At 40.3% G+C, this 23,462-nt stretch overlaps 1 protein-coding gene across 1 annotated transcript in view; it reads right to left on the bottom strand.

Annotated features, from left to right (window-relative positions):
* kirrel3a (kirre like nephrin family adhesion molecule 3a) overlaps window positions 1-23,462 on the bottom strand; it is a 272,338-nt gene that overhangs the window by 89,085 nt on the left and 159,791 nt on the right. The window contains exon 4 of the mRNA XM_079804114.1: window positions 3,373-3,530. Within this exon, the coding sequence (XP_079660240.1) occupies window positions 3,373-3,530 (158 nt within the window). The remainder of the gene's footprint in view (window positions 1-3,372; window positions 3,531-23,462) is intronic.

Here is a 23,462-nt window from a genome sequence, read left to right as displayed (position 1 = left end):
CACATTCAAACTGAATAAAAAATGTTCAAGACAGCATATTGTAGACACATTGGATAATTCAATGTGAACTCAAAAGTCAATACGTAGTTTTTGGGCATCATAAGGTTGTTTAAATGTTTGAATTCAATCAAAAACATTTAAAACAGCATGTTTGGGCATCGCATGCACATTTAATATGAACGAGAACATAAGAGCCGTCACACGGGTGTTTGAATGTTCAAACTAAATCTAAAACATTCAATACAACGTTTTTTGGGCATCATGACTTGATCATTCACTTTAGAATGGAACACTACAGAATTTTTGATTATTATTTGGCTACATGCTTGAATGTTTGAACTGAATCAAAAACATTTAAAACGTTTTTGAGCATCACCAAATTTCACTTGAAATGAAACACTAAAGACAGCACTTTTGGGCATCAAAGTAGTACTTGACCTCTCGAAAATGGATCAAAATGTTTGTATGTTCAAATATTTTAATGTCAAAATCAAAGGTTTTGAGTGTTTTTGCCATTATATAAGTGATCAAATGCTCAAATTGCATTTAATTTGATTCATTTGAAACACCTGATAAAGTGTACCTGATATAGTGTTTTAGGGCCTCATATGCATGCAAACATTTGAGACAGCTTTTTGGGGGGGCGTCACAGTAGTGTTTGAATGTTCAAATTAAATGTAAAACATTTAAGATAAAATGTTGGGCCTTCATAGGAACATTTGTTTATTTCTATGAAAATTTACTTAAAAAAAAAAAAAATCTAGTTTTTTGGGGGGCATCACAGAAGTTTTTGAATGTTCAAAGATAACATTTTATATGTCATATGCACATTTCATCATTCAGTTAGAAATAAAACTGATACAGTGTCCCTGATGATACAGTGTTTTTGGGCCTCATATGCGTGTTTGATTTGAATCAAACATTTGAGACAGCTTTTTGTGTCAAAAAGTTTGGATGTTCATATATATGTAAAAGCTTTCCTATAGCTCAAACAGTAGAGCATGGCGCTAGCAACGCTGAGGTCATGGGTTCGATTCCCAGGGAAAGCAAGAATTGACAAAATAAAATGTAAAATGTGTACCTTGAATGCAATGGAAGTCGCCTTGGATAAAAGCGTCTGCCAAATGCATAAATGTAAATGTAAATGTAAAACATTTAAAGGGATAGTTCACCCAAAAGTGAAAATTACCCCATGATTTACTATTCTTTCAGACAAATACAATCAGAGTTATATATAAAAAATGGCTCTTCCAAGCTTTATAATGGCAGCCCAAAATTTGAAGCCCAAAAGTGTATCCATCCATTATAAAAGTAATCATGGGGGGGTGGGGTTGCGAGAGGGGCTATACTTTCTTCGTAAGTTGAATACGGAAGGCGGTCCGCCGAAAGATGCTAGATGTTAAATATGGATATTTTTCTTACACAAACCCATTTATTCGCTTCAGAAGGCCTTTATTAACCCCCCGGAGCCGTGTGGATTACTTTTATAATGGATGGATGCACTTTTTTGGTCTTCAAATTTTGGGCTGCCATTCACAGCCATTATAAAGCTTGGATTAGCCAGGACATTTTTAATATAACTCTGATTGTATTAATCTGAAAGAAGAATGTGCATGTAAACCAAGAATGGCTTTAGGGTGAGTAAACTATGGGATAATCTTCATTTTTGGGTGAACTATCCCTTTAAGATAACATTTTCAGCCATCATAGGCACATTTGTTTATTTAATTGAGAATGAAACAACAAAAAAAGTGGTTTTGGGCATCATGTGCTTGTTTGAATTGATTCAAAAACATTTCAAACAGCTATTGGGAGTCAAGTACACATTTGAACTGAATCAAAACATTTGAGAAAGCTTTTGGGGGGCATCAGAGAAGCGTTCAAAAGTTCAAAGATAACATTTTTGGCCATCATATGCACATTTGAACATTCAATGATCATTAAGTGTTTTTGGGCATCACATTTGAATCAAACTGAATCAAAATGTTTGAAACAGCATTTTTGGGCACTTTTAAACAGTCTAAAACGTTCAATGCAACATTTTTGGGCATAATAGGTGAATTTAAACATTCAATTTGCAATGAAACACGTTTTCGAGCATCATAGGTACATTCAATCGATGATTTGAACACATATATGACGCCTAACAAGGATTTTGAAACACAGGCCATGGTTCCATCATGTTTCTGTATACACTCTAAAAAAAATGGTGCTAAATGGCACTAAAAGTGGTACTTGGCTCATAATCATAGGGGAACCACTTTTGATTCTATATAGCACCATATTTTAACAGCTTCTGTATATGGTAGCGGTGCTATATAGCACCTCAGCCATCCCAAAGCACCGGTGAAGAACCACTGAAGAACCACTGAAGCACAAAGATTTGGTGCTATACAGCAGGGGTTTTCAAACTTTATGACGCCAAGGACCCCCTAATATGATGAACCTTATATGAGGGACCCCCTTCCTAAAATCCATCTATATATTTTTATGTATGGAAAAAACATTTAAACTGTTAGATAACTATTAAGTGTGACATTATAAATGCAACATATTGTTTCCAAACTTAAATTGGCTATACTTAATGTTGGATGTATAAACCTGAAGATGAACATTTTGAATGTTAGAATGTTTGGTAGACTTTATCCATTTTTGCTTTGTCTTTTTATTCTCTGAAATTTTCTGGGGACCCCTTAGAATCATCTGGAGGACCCCAGTTTGAAAACCCCTGTTATACAGCACTAACCCTCCTGTTACCCTCAAATCTGGTAACATTGTCTACCCACTGACCCCAGCAATTTAAACCTCCAGAATATTATAATTTTTTTTTACAAAGGTTTATGTCTGACAGCATATCTGGTGGACCCTGGAACCATTTCGATGACATTAGCAGTCTACCCTGTCGTTCAAGTGTGGAGCGGTACCATAATAACGTGAACTACTAGTGGTTCTCGCAATACTACAGGTATGGTTAGGTTAGGTTAGAGCCCTAGAACATAGGGAAGTTGTTTGAATATTAATTGAATATATAACATTTTGATATGTCTTATGTTTTATACAGCTAAAAGAGCCTGGGGTCAAATTGACCCCAAAGAACACCGATGCTACAAAATGTGTACAGGACATTGGAAAAATATCATGTTAATTTTTAAATGAGGAAAAGTCATTCAATCTGAAGCAAAAAAAAATATGTCAATCATGTTTTTAAAGACGTTAAACATTGAATGGGGAATCAAATTGACCCCAAAGATAATAGGAGGGTTAAAGTGGTTCCCCTATGATTACGAGCCAAATAACCACTTTTAGTGCTATATAGCACCTTTTTTTTTTTGGAGTGTAGCATTCTGTTGATACAAAAACTGCCAGCCGTACCTTGGTGTACGCCGCACCGTTCAGCACCTCTCCATTACGGATCCAGATGATGGAGGCGGCCGGTTTGGCATTGTCAGCATGGCAGGTGAGGTTTAGCGAGTCCCCCGCACGCAAGCTCACCACAGGTGCTCCGATTATCACAGGGTCATCAGGAGGAACTGAGGGGGGAAAAATCAGAGGAAAGTTTATCCTCTTGTATCACAAACAATGGCACACAGCAAAAGAGAGAAAGAGAAAAATGGAAGGATGAGTCAAAAAACAGTTTCTGAATAGCACTGATTGCAGTTCTCTTTTTAAACAGCACTGATCAGCCTGCTTCTCACTCAGGTAAATTATTGATTGGGCACTCAGCTCATTAGAGAGCATATCTAGGGCAAGTCTAAATCAAAGGCAACAAGCAGCTGCTACATCCTGAGTGCTCCAGAGAGACAGCGAGGGAGAGAGAGGGCAGTAAGACGTGAGAAGAGGAGGGACTATTTGAAGATGCCAGAATGGGCCGGCTAGGGAGTGGTTGTTGTTGGGGAAGGTCCCAGAGATGCTGACTTTATTAAGAAGGAAGCTGAGACCCCATTACTCATATCTTACTGATTAGACTTCAGCCAGCTTTTACTCTCGCCGAGATCTCTGGCCAATCAGACAGCACGCACAAGTTTGAGCAACTGGTTACCTCAAGGCGCCATGGTAACAGCGAAGTTTAGGGCGCAAAGGGAACGTTCTAACCATGTTTTTCCACTAAAGGGAAGTCTCTAAGCGGTTATATAGAGGACGCTGGACATCTTCCCTTCAGATCTCTCTGTGTAGCACATCCGACCGTGGAGATTTGGCCCTCGCGCTACACGACGATCTCAGAGCACGGAGTCCTGTGTGATTTGTTAGCTGGTATTTCTTCCCTGGAACCAATCAAGTCTCCCTCCGGCTTGAAAAATCACACGGTTCTCAGAACGAATGAATAGTTTTCCCCTTCTGCCTCCGTGTATAAAGGCCACAGCCACATCTAGTTGTCAGCGCAGTTTGGAGAAGGAGAGAAATAGAGAGAGTGGGAGAGATTAGAGAAGGAGAGAGATAAAAAAAGAATGAGGAAAAATGAAAAGTAGAAAGCTGATTTGGTCTGTCGTGACGGAAAAGTAAATCTGTTTAAGTGTTCAGCCACACAGGCAGCTCATATATTATAAATAGGTATACCAATTATGTAAACAAAAAATATATACAGTGCACAGATAAAAATACAGTTTAATTGTTTGGGGTCAGTCCGATTTTTTTAAAATTATTTTTATTTTATTTAGCAAGGATGCATTACATTGATGAAAAGGACATTTATAATGTTACAAATAAAAAATGTTTATTTAAAAAAAATGCTGGTCTTTTTAACTTTCTATTAATTAAACAACCTTGTATGCAGGGTACAATTTGTGAAAAAAGCATTTAGCTTTTTTATGAATGAAAATAAATCATGAACCATTGGAATTTTGTGCAGCTGTTAAACTAAAGTAACATTTATAGAATAATTATGAACTTAAATGAAACAATATTTGAACATTTTGACAGATTTTTTTTTATTACATTTTAATTCAGAGCGATTTACATTTATTTAGAGCGAGAATTTCACTCTTATGCCTTATGTCCTTTCTTCACTGGGAATACACATTATTAACATCTATGTTTGAGCAGACTACCTCTGTACCTCTCATTGGTTTCATACAGATTACATAATCAGAGAATATTTGTTCACATTTCAAGCTTTCGATAGACATATTTCTTATCGGGACTGAGGCAGGTAGCCTATAGAGTTTCGGTTCATTTTTGTGACAGGCTGTTCCCGGAGTTCTTTATTTTAACAAAAGCACAACATTTTGTTGTTATTGTGAGTGTACATGAATAAAAGTAGGCCTTTTACAGGTTTTAATGATGTACTCTTATCTGTATGAACCAAAACGATGGAGTATTTAAAGTTCTTTCAGCTGTTATGAGAAAAAAAAAATCCAAGTGAACACGCCGACGTGAGGGGTAAGACTATTCAATGAGTATAATACATTTTGATAGACATGGCATAAGCAATTGATAATGGAAGAAACAGCTCAATTGCACATAATCAATTGCATGCATGACTGTACCAAAGCATTTGCAATTTGTTCAAAACAATGATAAATTGTTAGATGATGTGGAGGTTGAACAAATAGTTTTGAGAATTTCAGTTGTGATCTGAGAAATGTACCAAAACGACTTGGAAAAACTGTAATATTTTTGTGGAAATCGTGATACATACAGGCTTGATTTGATACAAAATCTTGATTTGATTTTGGTTGTTTGATACATTACCCCTGTATGTATCACGATTGCAAAATGGTTAAACTAGATGCCATAATGTGTCATGTATTTTCTATACCTTACCATGTATATACGTATTAGACTTTTTTGTGTGTGTAAATGTGTCCTGAATTGATGAATTGAAGGAAGGGAAATGTAAAGGGCTAGATAAACCGATGATATACCAGTTCTCTAAAAACAGCTCAGTGATGCATCTCATGAACATTCATTTGGCAAGCATATATGGACAGACGACAACACAGTGTTACGATTTCTCATAATGGAAGAACAACAAGGAAGCAAACAGGGTCAAGAGCCGGGAAGAAGAATGTGTGGTGGGAGGGTACGGAGGCAAAACAGTGGAAGAGTTAGAAGAGGTTAAGATTGTAGAGATGTTTCTGATGAAGTAAGGGCCACTATTGGTGAACATGTTCTCAACCATGACCTTATGGCTGAGGCGGGTCAATTTTGAGAGAACAACCGTGTCCTCATAGACTGGGTAAACCAGCCTGATCTGCCGGTGATTTGATTTCGCCCTGCAGCTCAGGCTGGAAAACTGTACATTCATTTATCCTGCGTCTGTTACACTTTGCCACATGGCGCGCTATTGGCGGGTTTAACACGATGACGGATTGAGAAGCAATGGATCGATGCCTGTTGATTACGCCTCTTGTGGTCTGATTGGTTGAAGGACTATCCAATTGCATACAGAGTCATTTGAATTATGCTCGTTTATCACGCCTCTTGTGCAATAGAAAATACATAGCAGACTCCCCAGACCAATGTTCAATCTTAAAATGAGCTTGGTCTGGTGATAGCCAGACAAGTGTCCTCAATCATTCAGATGTTTTTAGAACAGAACAGGCATGTAATCAGACAATGTTGCAATTGATTGCAATCTTGCAATCAATATCCCACTTAGAACCCTAATGTGTAAATTTGTATTGTTGAAATTTAAAATGTATGTATGCCATACAGATAGAGTGCAGTCTTGCGGGATGCCTGGCGCTCCCATTTTTGATCGCCTTTTTTTCGTATCATATATTTTTGTAATTATCATAAACTAGGTATCATTTGAAAGCTTACAAACTCAAAATTCATCCTGTGAAACCCATTTTTAAATCAGACGTTGCCTTACCATGGAAACGGTATTCGAAATTCTTCTAGCAGGCTCCTCCCCTAGTGGGCGGCATCATGTTTCGTATGTATTTTAACTACTTTATAATCAAAATCTTTTCTAATCTTGACAAAATACATCGTCGGAAAGGTCTGAGTCTCAAGGTTCCATATTTGGAATGGGGACTTCAATTTTTGAGATATCAACTTCAAATTTGGAACACAACCTGGTTAGACATGTGAATTTGATTTTATAGTAATTTTAAGGTAAACATTTTTTTGTAAAATATATATTTTATATCAAATAAAAATATGTATTACAGTATTTTTCATTTACAGTAATTTTAAACTTCCATAACTTTTTCATACCTTCATTTTTTTAAATGCTTTCACTCCAGCAATAATCTTCTTTAAAACAAGACCAAACTTAGGTCTATATTCTAAAGCAATCTTGAATTACAGCCCTTTAAGTTTGGATCTTCATGACTAATCTCAAAAAGGGGGGTGACAGTTAGGATGCTTCAAGAAATGTACCAAAGCGAGTTTTTAACATCGATAATAATATCAGAATGATTTCTGAAGGATCATGTGACACTGAAGACTGGAGTAATGATGCTGAAAATTCAGCTTTGTCATCTGAGAAATAAATTACATTTTAAAATATATGAAAATAGAAAGTTATTTCAAACTGCAATATTATTCCACAATATTACTGTTTGTACTGTATTTTTCATCAAATAAATACAGCTTATTATGATGAGCATAAGAGATTTCTTTCAAAAACAAAAAGACCCAAAACTTTTGAATGGTAATGTGGATGGATGGATGGATGGATGGATGGATGGATGGATGGATGGATGGATGGATGGATGGATGGATGGATGGATGGATGGATGGATAGATAGATAGATGATAGATAGATAGATAGATAGATAGATAGATAGATAGATAGATAGATAGATAGATAGATAGATAGATAGATAGATAGATAGATAGATAGATAGATAGATAGATAGATAGATAGATAGATAGATAGATAGATAGATAGATAGATACTAAAACAGGCAGAAAACTGGAATGAAATCCCTTTTTCCGCATTTAAATTAGTGACAGATAATTCCAAGTACTTCCATCCACTCAGAATCCACTCTTATTTCCAGGACCAATTAAAGTCAGTGTCATATTCCTTTCCCCATCTGGACATCAAAGCCATCCTTAACAGCTTGTTTTAACGCCTAAGTGCTTTGCCTGTTTAGAGCAAACTCGTTCTGTTTTTTTCTCCAAGTGACACAAACATAGCTTACAATTGCATGCTGGGATTGTTTTCCGGGACTGATAGACCAGAGGCTAAGTGTATGCAAATGAGCACAACAGTTAAGTCAATCAGTCTGTCTGCTCAAGTTTCAGTTATTGATGGGGTTGAATTACAGAGAGAAAGAGAGAGAGGTTCCTAAGCAGGCATTGCAGTCCAGCATTCAAGTCCTAGAATTCCAGAAAGCTAAGTGCCAATATATTATGGTGTGAATTCACACACTGGCATTTCCAAGTAGCTTTGGATAGCATCCCATGACTCTCCATGTGGCACAGATCCCAGATGGTTCATGCTCTCCTTGTGACTGCCAAAAACTGGCATGACCATGTTAAACCTTCTTGTGACCGCCATGTTTGCAAATATGCCCAAGTGCGACGATTCCAAAGCTGGAGCCTTAACGCAGCCAATCATCTTCTTTGTGTTGAGCCGGTCAACACGATGGATTAATCATACCGCCGTAATTGCTGTTCAGAGTGGGGAGAAACTCTCACATGGAGCCTAACGAACAGCCAGGACCGAATTACTTCTGTCTCTGCCCTCTTGATACACCGGGCCCTTGAGACACCTCGAGTCATTCAGCATGTGGAAGGAGAAAAATGGAGCAATTTCATTTTGGAAACAAGAGAGAAGGGGCATTCTGGGAAATGTGACCTATTTTGTAATGTACCTGGATTTGGTCTTACATCTGGAGATGTCTCTCTCCCTTCCCGTTCCCTCTCTCCGTCTTTCTCTCACAGGAATTGGTAGCGTGGTGGATTAATCACTTTCATCCTGAGTTTAGTTGCTGTACCACACAGCGGCACACAGCCTTTAGCAATTATCCCTTCTTCTTTTTTTTCCAGGTGTATTAACTAAAAATACTCATGGAGCTTCACGATAAAGACCCTTTAAGCACAATCAGATGCGATCTCTCCACCAGTAAACACGTTTATTTGAATTAAAGCATCTTAAGTGAAATATCAGGGCTCGACAATAAGCACTGCTCGATGGCCCGGGGCCAGCATGAAAGACACTAGGGCCAATTGACAGAACTGTTACTTTTCGCATTACTCTGGCTAATTTTTGCATTTGTAAGCCTTGCCTATTTAAATATTCAAACGCACATAGACGAGAAAGTGCCCGCTTCTCTCAAGTTTGGTTCTCGCGCGGTGCAGCAACACTAGCTAAGTGCCATCACACTTCTCACAGCGCGCGAAAATTCACACAAAATTATGACAAAATCGCAAACATCGGTTATGTCTTTTAAATTAACGTAAACATGAAAAATGCCAGTCACCACCAGCATTTTTTGTCATTTTCACAAGTTTCATGGCCCACAGAATATCTTGTGTGAATATCTGAACATGCAATATATCAAAAGAAAGAACATACCCACTTGAATGTGGGTAAGTTTCATGAAAAAAGCAACATTTTGAGAAAAAAAGCTGAGAAAATTGCGTTTTTGTCAAAGACTACATCCATATCGGATTCAGAACGATGAAAACACAGATGGAGTAGATTGAGTCCATCAACACCTCAAAGCTTCACAGTCCTGTAGCCTGTCCTGAATTTAATTTAATAACATTTAGGCAGTTTTGATCTATATGCTGTTTATTGCTGATGATTGCATTATTTTTCATATGCATCTGCTTATGTGCGATCGCTCGTTTCTGCTTCTTCTTTTCCTGTGTTTTGCCAGGGAAATCCGGAAAATATTTTCAATGGCAGGGAAGCGTTTTCTTACTCACTGCTCTTGACTGAATAACTTTAATAAGGTTTCATCTATATTTATACAGTGAAGACTATGACGTGATATTTTACATTTGATTACTATTTCTGTACCTGAAAATCTAGTTTAGACCTACATGAAAACCAGAAAAGAACTGTTGATTGTTCTGTTGTATTTATTTATTTATTGCTGTTGCTCATAATTCTGTTATTTGTTCTTATTTCATTACAGACTGTAATTTTAAAACAATATTTAAAATGTATATGAGTTAGGCTTTTTGGAGTCAACCTTATTTATTAAGGTTACATGGATCAAAAACAACAAAAACAATAACTAGGCCTATTTTATTTTATTTATTTGTTTTTTTGTGATGGGACAAGTAAAAATTTTGGCAGGGCAAGTAAACATTTGAACCACTGGCCCAGTTGGAGAAAAAATTCTTAGTGTTGAGCCCTGAATATTCTTCTGTGTTGTTTGAAACTGTGCTCTTGTTGATCAGATAATGATGGCGCGCCTTCACCTTTTGAAAGTTCCTGCTGAAGGCCAGTTTGTTAACAAAACTCAAATGAACTGTAGGAAATCCAATTAAAATTGAATCAAAAAGGCCAAATCACATTTTAAAAAAGTTCAAATGTAACTGAAGAGCAGTAGATGTTAAATCCAGGGCTATTTTTAACATAATTAATAAAAACTGCTTAACATTGAGTTAGAAGTAAACTAACCTTGAAACAAACGTTCGACAACATCAAATGACAATAAAAAGTGCAGGGATAATGTTGATTAAACAGCACAATGGCCAAGTAGCCTTGCAGCACTCAACTGTCTGTTTGTTTTATAATAGAAATCATTGTCTTACATCCTTCTGCCAGCTTATCAATGCGAGAGCATCCGACGACCTTGTGCCTGTTTTTCAATTGCAAACAGTTTGATGTGTTTAAAGGTGAGACTTTTCAGAAACATCTGAGGAAATGTTGAAAATGTTGTATTACAGGTCTCTGTTTCTTTTAATACTGAAAGTTTTGGCTAATACATCAGATAATCGGCTATCTAGATTTTCTTAATTTCAGTTAACACTAGTACTGTCATTTCACATTAACGTGTCTTATATAAAGACAGGCTGCCGTGTATTGAGCTAAATCTATTCCGATGAATATTAAAAGTTCATTTAAGCTTTAGGTTCAGCATATTTGTTCTTTAGTTATGACATGAATAATGAGTATAAATAAATAAATAGATGTCAGCTTGATGAGCTTTAACTACAGGGTGCCATTATTGACACAAGTGCTGAATTGAGAGCGTACAATTTATCCCACTCCTTCTGCTCGAGTTCCCTTTAAAGCATATCTGGGAGGGAAGGCATGTCACTGAGACGCCTGATGCTCAGAAACAGGAGTAATCTTGGGAGGACACCCAAAAAGAAACACTGCAGCATGTACAGAGATGACATGCATGGCCATGGACAAGTGGCCCACACCAGAGAGCCCTTTGGCCTGAACAGGACAGTGAACAGCTGCGCTCTGCTTTAATCAGAACTCGGTGTCCCGCTCCACACGCCCCATGGGAGCTCTACACTACAGTACAGCCTATCGCAGTGCAATTTTACTTTCCTGTTACTCTTCAGATGGCATGTGTAAATGTAGTTGGTTAGGCACTGATACACTGTAAAAAAAATGCCAGTACATTTACAAGATTAAAGAGTATTATTTACAATAAATCATTGTAAATTTACAATACACGCTGAGTCATTTTCTTACGGATTACTTTTAATCAACAGCAAAATTATGCTGACGTCACAGTATGAATTCATATTATAAAGTTGTATTTAATGCCACTGTAAGAGATTATATTGTTTAATACTGTAATTGTTTTGTCAAGTCACCATTATGACAATCAGTGTTCCGATTGCTTGGTGTTTTGATCTGCTGCTTCCTGCTTAGCTACTGTTCGGATGCTGTTGCTTACTGCTCCGCGCTTTGCTCTGTCACTTTTTATATTTTATCTCCTAATTTTAACTACAGCAAAACAGCACAGTGCTCAAACGATAACGCTTGACAACAACACTAAAACTAGAAACTTTTGTGACTGGAAAACTACAAAAAAGAAGAATTTTTATCTGACCAGCCTCCCACCGTCAGCAGCCATCAGCTTATATTCCGGAGAAGGGAAAACACAGCTGCCTACATTCAAAAGGTTAAGAAAGGAAATGCCTCTTCTAGTTCAAGAATCTACTTGCTGCACAAACTGCCACAGACTTTTACAAAGGATTGCAGTTCTTGAAACAAAGCTACTTGCGGGACTACCAAACCAAACGGAACACACAACAGATCTTCGTCATGGTGAGTCCCATGAATCTAGTGCTCCGCAACAGGCCATACTGAGTGTAGAAAAACAAGTCGTAACTGATAAACACACTAATCAATGGCACAAACAGGAAGAGAGACCTAAAGGCACTTCCTAAAGGCGATCATCAGATTGTCACGAGTATCACAGATTGCCGCAGTAGCATCCTCTACCCTGAAATCCCGAAAATATTGTCAATGGCAGGGAAACGTTTTCTAAAGCAGCTGCTGAGATTTATCTATGAAAGGTGTGACGTCATCTTGCAAAACAAGATTAGTTTTTCTTCCATCACCTAATGATCAATACTCAACACAACAATGATGACACTCAAAAAATAATAATAATAAAAAAATATCAATTCGGAACATTACAAAATAAACAACACAAACTGCTAAAAGTGAACCAAAAATAAGTTCAGCAGCACAGATAAAACCAACAAGAATCAAGAAACTCCACCGCATCATATATTCATGCCGCACTTCATGCTGGGTACCTTCAATGCACTGTAGAAATACAGTATGATATTCTAAGAGTGCAGTCAGATAAGAGAAGTACTGCAATTATTAACCTGGAATATATTTCACACTACATTTTTTAACAGTGTATGTACTATATTGATGAATGGGCAGCTTTTAAAACACAAATACTTTTTGAATATGTACAATTTTAGAGATGTAGTAAAGTTATCCACATCCCAGCAAGCAATTTTGCATTTAAAAGTCTAATAGCAGTCCAAACACATCCCTGACATCTAGGCAAAATTTGGGCTGTCAGTGAAAATGTAATAGACGTCTAACCATAGCCCAAGAATATAGCCATCTAGAACATGAACATGTCAAATAAAGGAAACCAAACACCTTGTAATCACTGTTGACTTTGCTTACATGATGGAATATCATACATCTCGTAAGTTGTTTTAGTAGGTCCAGACTTAAAATGTACACCACTGTTTGTGGTCAGCAAGATTTCTTTCTTTTGAAATAATCGCAGGAATAATTTACATTTTAAAATATATTAAAATAGAAAACAATTATTTTATATTATAATTATATTTCCCTATAGCCTATTTGTCACAGGGTGTTTTGGTGATGGTTCATGTTCATTGTTCTTGGTTCTGTTTTGTTTATCATGTTCATGGTTATGTTTGAGTTTGTCATGTTCACAGTCTTGTCATGCACTTCCTGGTCTTGTCATGTGACTCCCATGCCCTCATGTGATCTTGTGTCTTGTCCTGTCATTGGTTCATTGTCTCATCACTGTTCACAGGTGTCACTTGTCTTGTCATTAGTCTGTGTGTGTATTTAAGCCCTCATGTTTGCCATGTGTCTTTGTCAAGTATTGAATGTTGTAACCCGCTGTAGGTGAGTGTTTCTCAGTCAAGTCAAGTCAAGTCAAGTCAAGTCAAGTCAAGTCAAGTCAAGTCAAGTCAAGTCAAGTCAAGTCAAGTCAAGTCAAGTCAAGTCAAGTCAAGTCAAGTCAAGTCAAGTCAAGTCAAGTCAAGTCAAGTCAAGTCAAGTCAAGTCAAGTCAAGTCAAGTCAAGTCAAGTCAAGTCATTGTTTTATGTTAGGATTATGTTTGATTAAATAAAGAACTGCATTTGGGTCCTTCAACTTGCCTCCAGTGGATCCTATCGTTACAGAATACTTGACCACCATTATGGACCCAGCAGTTGCCCGCCTTTGTCAAGGCCAGCGTCCCATAGAGGACTATATCAAGGACTTTTTATGTTTCTTGGATTTTTTGCCCCAGGATGAGACTATATGGAAAGGACGCTTTTGTTATGGTTTGGACTCTGACTTTTCAGCCCTCATGCCCTCAAGGAAACACCCTTGCACGTTTTGGCAATGCATTGATTTTATTTTGTTTCTAAGTGGCTCAGATTGGACGGTAGGAGAGGCAAAGGACTATTATAGCCACGTCCACGCTCCAGCCCACGTCCACGCTCCAGCCCACGTCCACGCTCCAGCCCACGTCCACGCTCCAGCCCAAGTCCCCGTCCAGGCTCCAGCCCAAGTCCCCGTCCAGGCTCCAGCCCAAGTCCCCGTCCAGGCTCCAGCCCACGGCCCCGTCCAGGCTCCAGCCCACGGCCCCGTCCAGGCTCCAGCCCACGGCCCCGTCCAGGCTCCAGCCCACGGCCCCGTCCAGGCTCCAGCCCACGGCCCCGTCCAGGCTCCAGCCCACGGCCCCGTCCAGGCTCCAGCCCACGGCCCCGTCCAGGCTCCAGCCCACGGCCCCGTCCAGGCTCCAGCCCACGGCCCCGTCCAGGCTCCAGCCCACGGCCCCGTCCAGGCTCCAGCCCACGGCCCCGTCCAGGCTCCAGCCCAAGGCCCCGTCCAGGCTCCAGCCCAAGGCCCCGTCCAGGCCACGTCCACGCTCCGCCCAGGCTCCAGCCCACGGCCCTGCTGTCCCGCCCAAGAAAATTTTGGGGGGGGGGGCAAGGGGTACATGGAGGCCATGAAGGCCCCGCCTCTGTGGCCTGATGAACTCCCGTTACCGCCATGGCCTGATGAACTGCCGTTACCGCCATGGCCTGATGAACTGCCGTTACCGCCATGGCCCGGTGAACTGCCGTTACCGCCATGGCCACCCACGCCTGAGGGTCCAGGTCCTCCCACGCCTGAGGGTCCAGGTCCTCCCACGCCTGAGGGTCCAGGTCCTCCCACGCCTGAGGGTCCAGGTCCTCCCACGCCTGAGGGTCCAGGTCCGCCCACGCCACAGGGTCCAGGTCCGCCCACGCCACAGGGTCCAGGTCCGCCCACGCCACAGGGTCCAGGTCCGCCCACGCCACAGGGTCCAGGTCCGCCCACGCCACAGGGTCCAGGTCCGCCCACGCCACAGGGTCCAGGTCCGCCCACGCTCCCAGGCCCGTCCAGGTCATGTCTGGGTCCGGTGCCCCTGCATGGGCCTGGCCCACCATCCCTCCCCCAAGACCGCCCCCCAAGACTTTTTGTTAAGACTCTCGGTTAGGCCATGGGTGTTATGGTATTGTTTGGGCGTCAGGGGCCGCCCATAGAGGGGGGGATCTGTCACAGGGTGTTTTGGTGATGGTTCATGTTCATTGTTCTTGGTTCTGTTTTGTTTATCATGTTCATGGTTATGTTTGAGTTTGTCATGTTCACAGTCTTGTCATGCACTTCCTGGTCTTGTCATGTGACTCCCATGCCCTCATGTGATCTTGTGTCTTGTCCTGTCATTGGTTCATTGTCTCATCACTGTTCACAGGTGTCACTTGTCTTGTCATTAGTCTGTGTGTGTATTTAAGCCCTCATGTTTGCCATGTGTCTTTGTCAAGTATTGAATGTTGTAACCCGCTGTAGGTGAGTGTTTCTCAGTCAAGTCTTTGTTTTATGTTAGGATTATGTTTGATTAAATAAAGAACTGCATTTGGGTCCTTCAACTCTCCTCCAGTGGATCCTATCGTTACACTATTACTGTTTTTACTGTATATTTGATCATTACATGATTGATCATTACTTTATATACCAATATTGAGTCATAAAGACGAGGTCAATTTGGATCTGAGTTACAGAAAAAAGCTTTTGGCTTCATGAATGAATCAGTGTTTTCATTCAAGAACAAAACAGCCTTTTTCACTGAAAGACTCACTAATAAATACAATGAATCAATAGCTCACTCATAAAAACAAGTGACTCTTTGTGAGTGAGCCAATAAATCAATGATTCACTCATAAATACATGTTTACGTGTTTATGAACAAATTGGATGAGTGTATGATTCAATGACTCATTCACAAAGACAGTCATTTGTTTAGTTCTTGAATCAATCAGTGCTTGTGAGGGAATAATTTGAGTGAATGATTCAAATGACTCACACACAATAGAGTCACTATGTCACCACCTACTAGCGTAATGATGTAACTTGCAGAAAGAGTCACTGCAGAACAAGCGTGATAAAAACAGTACAAAATTGTCATCTAATAATCTAATACACAGACCTGAACTAACTGATGAATAAATGCAAATGTATAGTTGCCTTTTGTTTAAATTCTTAAATGGCCAATTTCATTTACTCCCCAAATCCTAGTGTTACTCACATTTAGCGTTTTGCCAGTTAATTTTAGACATAGCATATATCTCAGCTGCAGCTGGAAGTTTTGCACCTACGTCACATTAGTGAGAATTTTCATGTTGCTGTGAAACAGAAGCATGACGTACCTGTCTGTGAATTCACATTTCTCTGAGATGCAGATGTTGCTGCATGCCTGCTGCCTATTCAACAAAGTGTGACGTTTGAAAGGAGGACCGGCTGTTGCAAACTTCAATACACTTTTAAAATTCATATCACTAACTGCACTTGCAGACTGAGAGGATAATTGGGGGGTGGGGGTGGGGGTGGGGGTGGGAGAATAGTGAACAATGGCATTTGGCTGTTATTCAGGTCGAGACCTGTGTGTGTGAACTCTGCATTTTCAATTTCATCACATCATTGTTTGCTTTCTCTTTTCTCAATCTGGCTGCGATGTGACTTTTTGCGGCCAAGGCTGGCGCTGACATTAACATGAGGAGACGGGGAGCATATTTGGTCAGATCTGGGCGAGTTAGCTTGCTGTGCAAGAGTGAGAAGAAAAAAGCACATATTTTTGCCGCCTTTCCGTTCTAGCTTTCTGAGAATCAAGTGATGATCCCTGGTCGGTGTCTTATCCACGAAGAGGAGGAACAGGACAGCCTCTTTGCTTTGAAAGACTACAAGTAATTGCCGTCTCCTCTCATTAGGACTGATGTTTGTCTCCCTCTGGGACGGGTTAAAATGGCTTGTTCAACACGCTGTTAAGGCAGGGGATAACATCTCATACAAAGCTTTAATCCACTAGCTTTTCTCCTACTACTAGTCTAAGAAGTTCACATTTAGACCTAATTAATGTGACTTGACTGCAAAATTAGATTCCAAGTTAAAGATCCCATAATACCAAAATAAGAGTTTTGGCTTTTAGTCCATGTGCACTATACCATTCAAAAGTTGTGGGTTTGTTTTTGAAAGAAATCTCTTATGCTCATCAAGACTGCATTTGTTTCAAGTGTAATAATTAATGGTGGGCATAGATACATTTTTTAAATCTAGATTAATCTCACTGTAATCTTGGAATTAATCTAGATTAATCTAGATTAAAATGGCTCATTTGAATTCTGCCGAAGGCATTCAGAATATGTATGCTCGTAAGTGATCGTTTGTCTTTTTGTAGTTTGAATAATAAATAACTTCTGTCCCTTTAAGACCCGACGCACACATGGATCCCACTGTTCCTGTGAGCTGGTTACGACTGTTTTTACGTTAAAACGCACCAAGATGGGCATTGAGACATTTTTGAGTGTATTTGACCATTAATAAGCGGGAAAAAGGAGCTCATTTTTGCACTTGTATGTCAGAGGCGGCTTTATTACGGTATGTGTATGTGCGCTTCCGATGCGAGCGCGAAATCTGCGGGAATTAGAAGAATTAACGTTATGTGCAACCCCGCGCGAATTTCAGACCGGTCACACCAATACTAACACGCTGTCATGAAGAAAAATCCAACAGAACAACCGTTCGCAATTTTCAGAGGATTAAATGGACTGAATGAGAGGAGGCAGGTGCGTGTCAACTCACTGTCGGTTGGAGAGGAGAGCGCAGCTGATATCGATTCTGTAGAAAATGAGTATCATATTGTTTCAGATATTTCAGTATCGATACATAGCGAAATATCAATATTTTTGACAACACTGTAGGCATACACACAGGTTCGAAGACTCGTTCTCTCGCCCCCTACTACAGTGCAATTTGGCAAGGTATACATCCGCGCTAAAATATCAAGGTGAAAGTCATCACAGCTTGCGTAGTATAGACCCAGCTCCCAACCCAACTTTGAGAATAGATTAACAGCGATATTTGTTTTATCGCCCGATAAGAGTCTCACGTTAACGCAGCACGTTAACGCAGATAACGGCCCACCACTAGTAATAATACATTTTAATATCTAGTTTACTTCTGCGATGCCAAAGCTGCATTTTCAGCAGCCGTTACTTCAGTCTGTCACATGATCCTTCAGAAATCATTCTAATATGCTAATTTGCTGCGCAAGAAACATTTTCTATTATTATCGATGTTGAAAACAGATGTGCTGCTTAATAATTTTGGAGAAAATTGTGATAGATTTGTTCAAAGTTCAAAAGAAAAATCTGTGGAAATATTTTGTAACATTATAAAAGTCTTTCACGTTTGACAAATTGGTAACACTCTATAATAACATTGTTATATGTAACTTATAAGTTATTAGTTAATGATGAACTAATATAAGTCATTTATAAGTCATTTATAAATTATTAGCTAATACATTCATAAATTCAAGTGGTATGCTATACCATATATCCATATAAGTGATGAATAGTTTACACTTTAGATTGGGGATGCGGAACGTGTTGTAAATGACTTGTATACATGCAATGTAAGAAAGGTAAGAAAGATGATATGTAACACATTTACAAGTGATGAATGCTTTTCACTTTAGATTAGGGGATGCCGAAAGCTTTGTAAATGATTTATTAATGCGTTTGCACATCATCTATAACAGGAGTAACATAACAGGTGTTGTAGAGTGTACTGTAGTGTAAGTGATGACTGGTGAGGGTATAGACCACTGTCTTCTCTGACACACATGGAGTCTTTAAACACTGTGACGCACCTGATGTGAGCTTCAGTGGAAGGTGAAACTGGAAGGTGAAAATGCATAAATGTAAATTTAAATGTGGTTCACATTATCACTAGATCTCACACATAACTCAAGTCTGTGCTGATGAGTGAAAAGATTGATCATGACATAAGTCATTTATAAATGTTTATCCCCTTGAAAACAAATAAATTACTCTTCTTAAAAATGCTGTTTTAGCATCCTGCATGTTTGTGCTTTTGAACACAGACCAGCTTACAACTTAAAGATAAATCAATAAAAGATATACTGATGATCATTTACTGGTGTAATTAACTGCTCTGAGACTCAAATGTTGAGGATCCAAGCGCAGTATTTATTCAGAGGGTAATCCACAATCGTAGTCAAAAAACAGGCAAAAGGTCATACACAGGCAAGCAGTCCAAACAGGCAAACAAGGCAGGAGAGACAGGCAAAAGGGTAATCTACAGAACAGGCAAGTAATCTAAGACCAAGAGACAAGAAACCAGGGAGAATGCTCAGAAATGCAGTATTACACTTAACAAGACTTCTCAGTGACTGACAAGGTGAACATGGTTTATATAGACAGAGTGAATGAGGTAAAGGTGTAGACAATGAGCGATGATGAGTACAGGCAAAGGATTATGGGTAATGTAGCCTTTGATGGAATGACAGTCCAGGGTGGCGTGCCCTCTGGTGGTAATCACGGGGCACTCTCACTGGTGACCGTCACATAGCCCCCCTCAAAGGAGCGGCTTCCAGATGCTCCTAAACTTGTCCAGGAGGGAGGTGGAGCGGAGGCGGAACCTGGGGCGGGATGGAGTTCCAGGCCCGTGGAGTGGAAGAGGGCCTGGAGACTCAGGCAGAGCAGGCAGCCAGGGCGAAGAATGATGGGCAGATGACCAGGATGATGCAGGCAGCCAGACGACCACCACTGAAATGCAGATGGTCTTGAAGACCCCCACGCCAGAGCAGACGACCACCACAGTAGTGTAGACGGTCTTAAAGAACCCCACGGTGGAGCAGATGACCATCACAGCAGCACAGATGAGGTTGAAGACCCCCATGGCGGAGCAAACGACCACCACAGCAGTGCAGGCGGGCTTGAAGACCCCCACAGCAGAGTAGACGACCACCATGGCAGTGCAGGTAGTTCAAGTGACCTTGGCGACGCAGGTAGATTACGTGACCATGGAGGCGCAGGCAGTTCAAGTGACCATGGAGGCGCAGGCCGTTCAAGTGACCATGGAGGCGCAGGCCGTTCAAGTGACCATGGAGGCGCAGGCCGTTCAAGTGACCATGGAGGCGCAGGCCGTTCAAGTGACCATGGAGGCGCAGGCCGTTTAAGTGACCATGGAGGCGCAGGCAGTTCAAGTGACCCGGCTGGAGTTCTCTCTGGACTAGGGACAGGAGATGGAGTCATCTCTGGACTCTGGGCAGGAGACAAAGTCCTCTTTGGACTCTGGGCAGGAGACAAAGTCCTGTCTGGACTCTGGGCGGGAGACAAAGTCCTGTCTGGACTCTGGGCGGGAGATGGAGTCCTCTCTGGACTTGGGACGGGAGACCGGGTCCTCTCTAGATGTTGGTTAGGGGCTGGAGCCATCACTGGACGCTGGTCAGGGGCTGGAGCCATCCCTGGACGTTGGTATGGGGCTGGAGCCATCACTGGACGTTGGTCAGGGGCTGGAGCCATCACTGGACGTTGGTCAGGGGCTGGAGCCAGAACTGGATGTTGGTCAGGGGCTGGAGCCAGAACTGGATGTTGGTCAGGGGCTGGGGCCATCACTGTACGCTGGTCAGGGGCTGGAGCCATCACTGGCATGGTGGCAGCCATCTTTGTAGAGGGATCTGGCATGGCGACTGCCATCTTTGCAGAGGGCTCTGGGCTGGCGGCCATCTTTTCCGAGGACACATGCTCACAAAAATGTTTGGGAGTAGTATCCTCTTCTACTTCCCCACCTGTGTAGGAGGAACCAGACAATAATAGGGCATAGTCTATAAACTGTTCTAAAGTCAGGTCATTTTGACCTTGTGGCATGAATGAGTTTACGGATTAATTTAATCCATGAGCATAAAAGTCCTTAAAAACAGTATCCTTCCAATTTACCCGATTGGCCAGAGCACAGAACTGAGAGGTGGAATCCTCAATGCTACAGGTACCTTGGCGCAGGAATAGGATCTCTTCTGCTGGATCCATGTTTGGCAAAGTCTTCTGTAATGAACTGCTCCAAGACTCAAAGGTTGAGGATCCAAGCGCAGTATTTATTCAGAGGGTAATCCACAATCGTAGTCAAAAAACAGGCAAAAGGTCATACACAGGCAAGCAGTCCAAACAGGCAAACAAGGCAGGAGAGACAGGCAAAAGGGTAATCCACAGAACAGGCAAGTAATCCAAGACCAAGAGAGAAGAAACCAGGGAGAATGCTCAAAAAATGCAGTATTACACTTAACAAGACTTTGCAGTGACTGACAAGGTGAACATGGTTTATATAGACAGAGTGAATGAGGTACAGGTGTAGACAATGAGTGATGATGAGTCCGTGCAAAGGATTATGGGTAATGTAGTCTTTGATGGAATGACAGTCCAGGGTGGCGTGCCCTCTGGTGGTAATCATGGGGCACTCTCACTGGTGATCATTCATCATTTGTTCATGATTAACCATTGTTTATTGAGATGATACTAATATAATTTTGACATAAATACTTCAATGATTTATAAGTGATAAATAAGCTATCAACTAATCACTCATCAAATATCTACTATTGATCTAATATGATTTATTTCATGATTTACAATTTTTTAAAATAACTTACAGCACATTTGTAAATCGTTAGCATACCACTTATTAATAAGTTATAAAAATATAGTCCTGTTTTGTAAATGATTAGTTCAACATTAACTAATAATTTATAAATGACTTATAACTGAATTAACAAAACATTTATAAAATGTTAGCTTATCACTTATTAATCATTTAGGAATTTATAGTCATGTTTTGTAAATGATTAGTTCATCATTAACTAATAACTTATAAGTGACTTATAACTGAACATTTGTATTATCTAACAGCTGACAGCTGATTGGTTGATTGTAATTACATACCTTTCTATCAAAGTTATCGATCAAGATTCATTTGTTCTGACACTCTCTGACACTCTGAGTTCTTGTCATATTTTATTACCATTTTCTAAACTATAGCGAATAAACTGTGATAATGTGAGAAAATGTTGAAGGTGTCTGAATAAATTTAGGTTTGACTGTAAATATATTAGAGGATATAGTGGCAAAAAGATCATTAGCATAAATGGCAGAGCGCTTGTGGTGTAAACAGTTCCACTGTTTTGACGTGCTGATCACTTTAAACTGTAGAAACGATAAAATAGTGCTACCATGTCATTATGTTTCGTGGTCCGGTCGGAACCAAGCCAGTGTCTGGAACTGGAATCAGACTTGCGGTCTGCTATTTGAGGATCCCTGCATTTCATAGACACAAGTTATGTTCAAACTTTTAAATAACCAATGGATTGTTTCTAATAAGACTAGGAAAAGTAAATGGGGTTAAGTTTGCTTGTATGTTGACTTTAGAGGAGCTGGCACATTGAATGAACTGTACTTTTGTTCCACATAACCTATTTTAATTCGCATTCAATCGCGTCAAGAAGGAAAGAAAGCCTCTAATTAAGTCTGAAAGCAGCCAAATTGCACAAGCCTCTTTAACTCTGAAGACAATGAGCAGAACAAATGCTGAGAGCTTACAGAAACACTGCAGTGGCTCTTTTTAAACAATAGTGACCTTTGGAAGTGGCTCGGGCTTCTCTCCACGGTTCACTGAGTTGCTGCGCCGCGGCTCTTGCTCTCTCTCCAGCTCCTCGGCTTGGCTTTAGGGGAATTCCTTGGATTTAATTAGCCTCAGGGGTCCTTCTTCAGCAATGTGTACCAACCCCATCTCATGTCTTATTCAGCAGCCTGGCCACCACAAAGCAAACTGGGTTACCCCGCAACTCTCCTACGGATATTCAAAGTTCAAATGTCACTCCGACAGGTCAGCCGCCCTCCCGCTGCCGAGTGTGTGCTGGTGTAATTGCAAAAGCACACGTCCGAAACAGAGACTGATTGTTCGTGAGCCTTATTGCAAAGCTGTGCTGCTTGAAAGAGAATAAAAGAAAGTGTGAAAATATATATATATATATATTTGGGGCCATCTTACTGACACCATGAATGGCATGTACTATATGTTTGAACTAGGGGTTTACATACCAAAATAAAGACTGCAATAATGTATGTAATCTACACTGTTTCATTGAATACAATAATTTATGTATGCAATCATTTGTATTACAAATGCTCTGCACAGTCTTGGTTGTGACAATTACAGCGTGTTCTTACTACACGCGAGGCGACTCCACGCCACACGATAAAGGGTATCTTTTCCATGTTAATTCGAGTTTTTGTGCTAACCAGCCGCAATGGCGACACTAGGGGTGTACGAAAATATCGATACACGTGAATATTGCGATATTATGTTTGGCGATACTGTATCGATTCTCAAAAACACTGTATCGATATTTATATATTTATTTATTTACATCCAAGATTCGTGGCTTTGTGTTCGGTTTAAACCACAGACTGTATAATACCCAACCGCTAG

This window comes from Gobio gobio, assembly GCF_949357685.1.
Source record: "Gobio gobio genome assembly, chromosome: 22".
Taxonomy (NCBI): domain Eukaryota; kingdom Metazoa; phylum Chordata; class Actinopteri; order Cypriniformes; family Gobionidae; genus Gobio; species Gobio gobio.
Note: the sequence above shows the minus strand (reverse complement) of the source record. Positions and strands in the feature narration are given on the sequence as shown.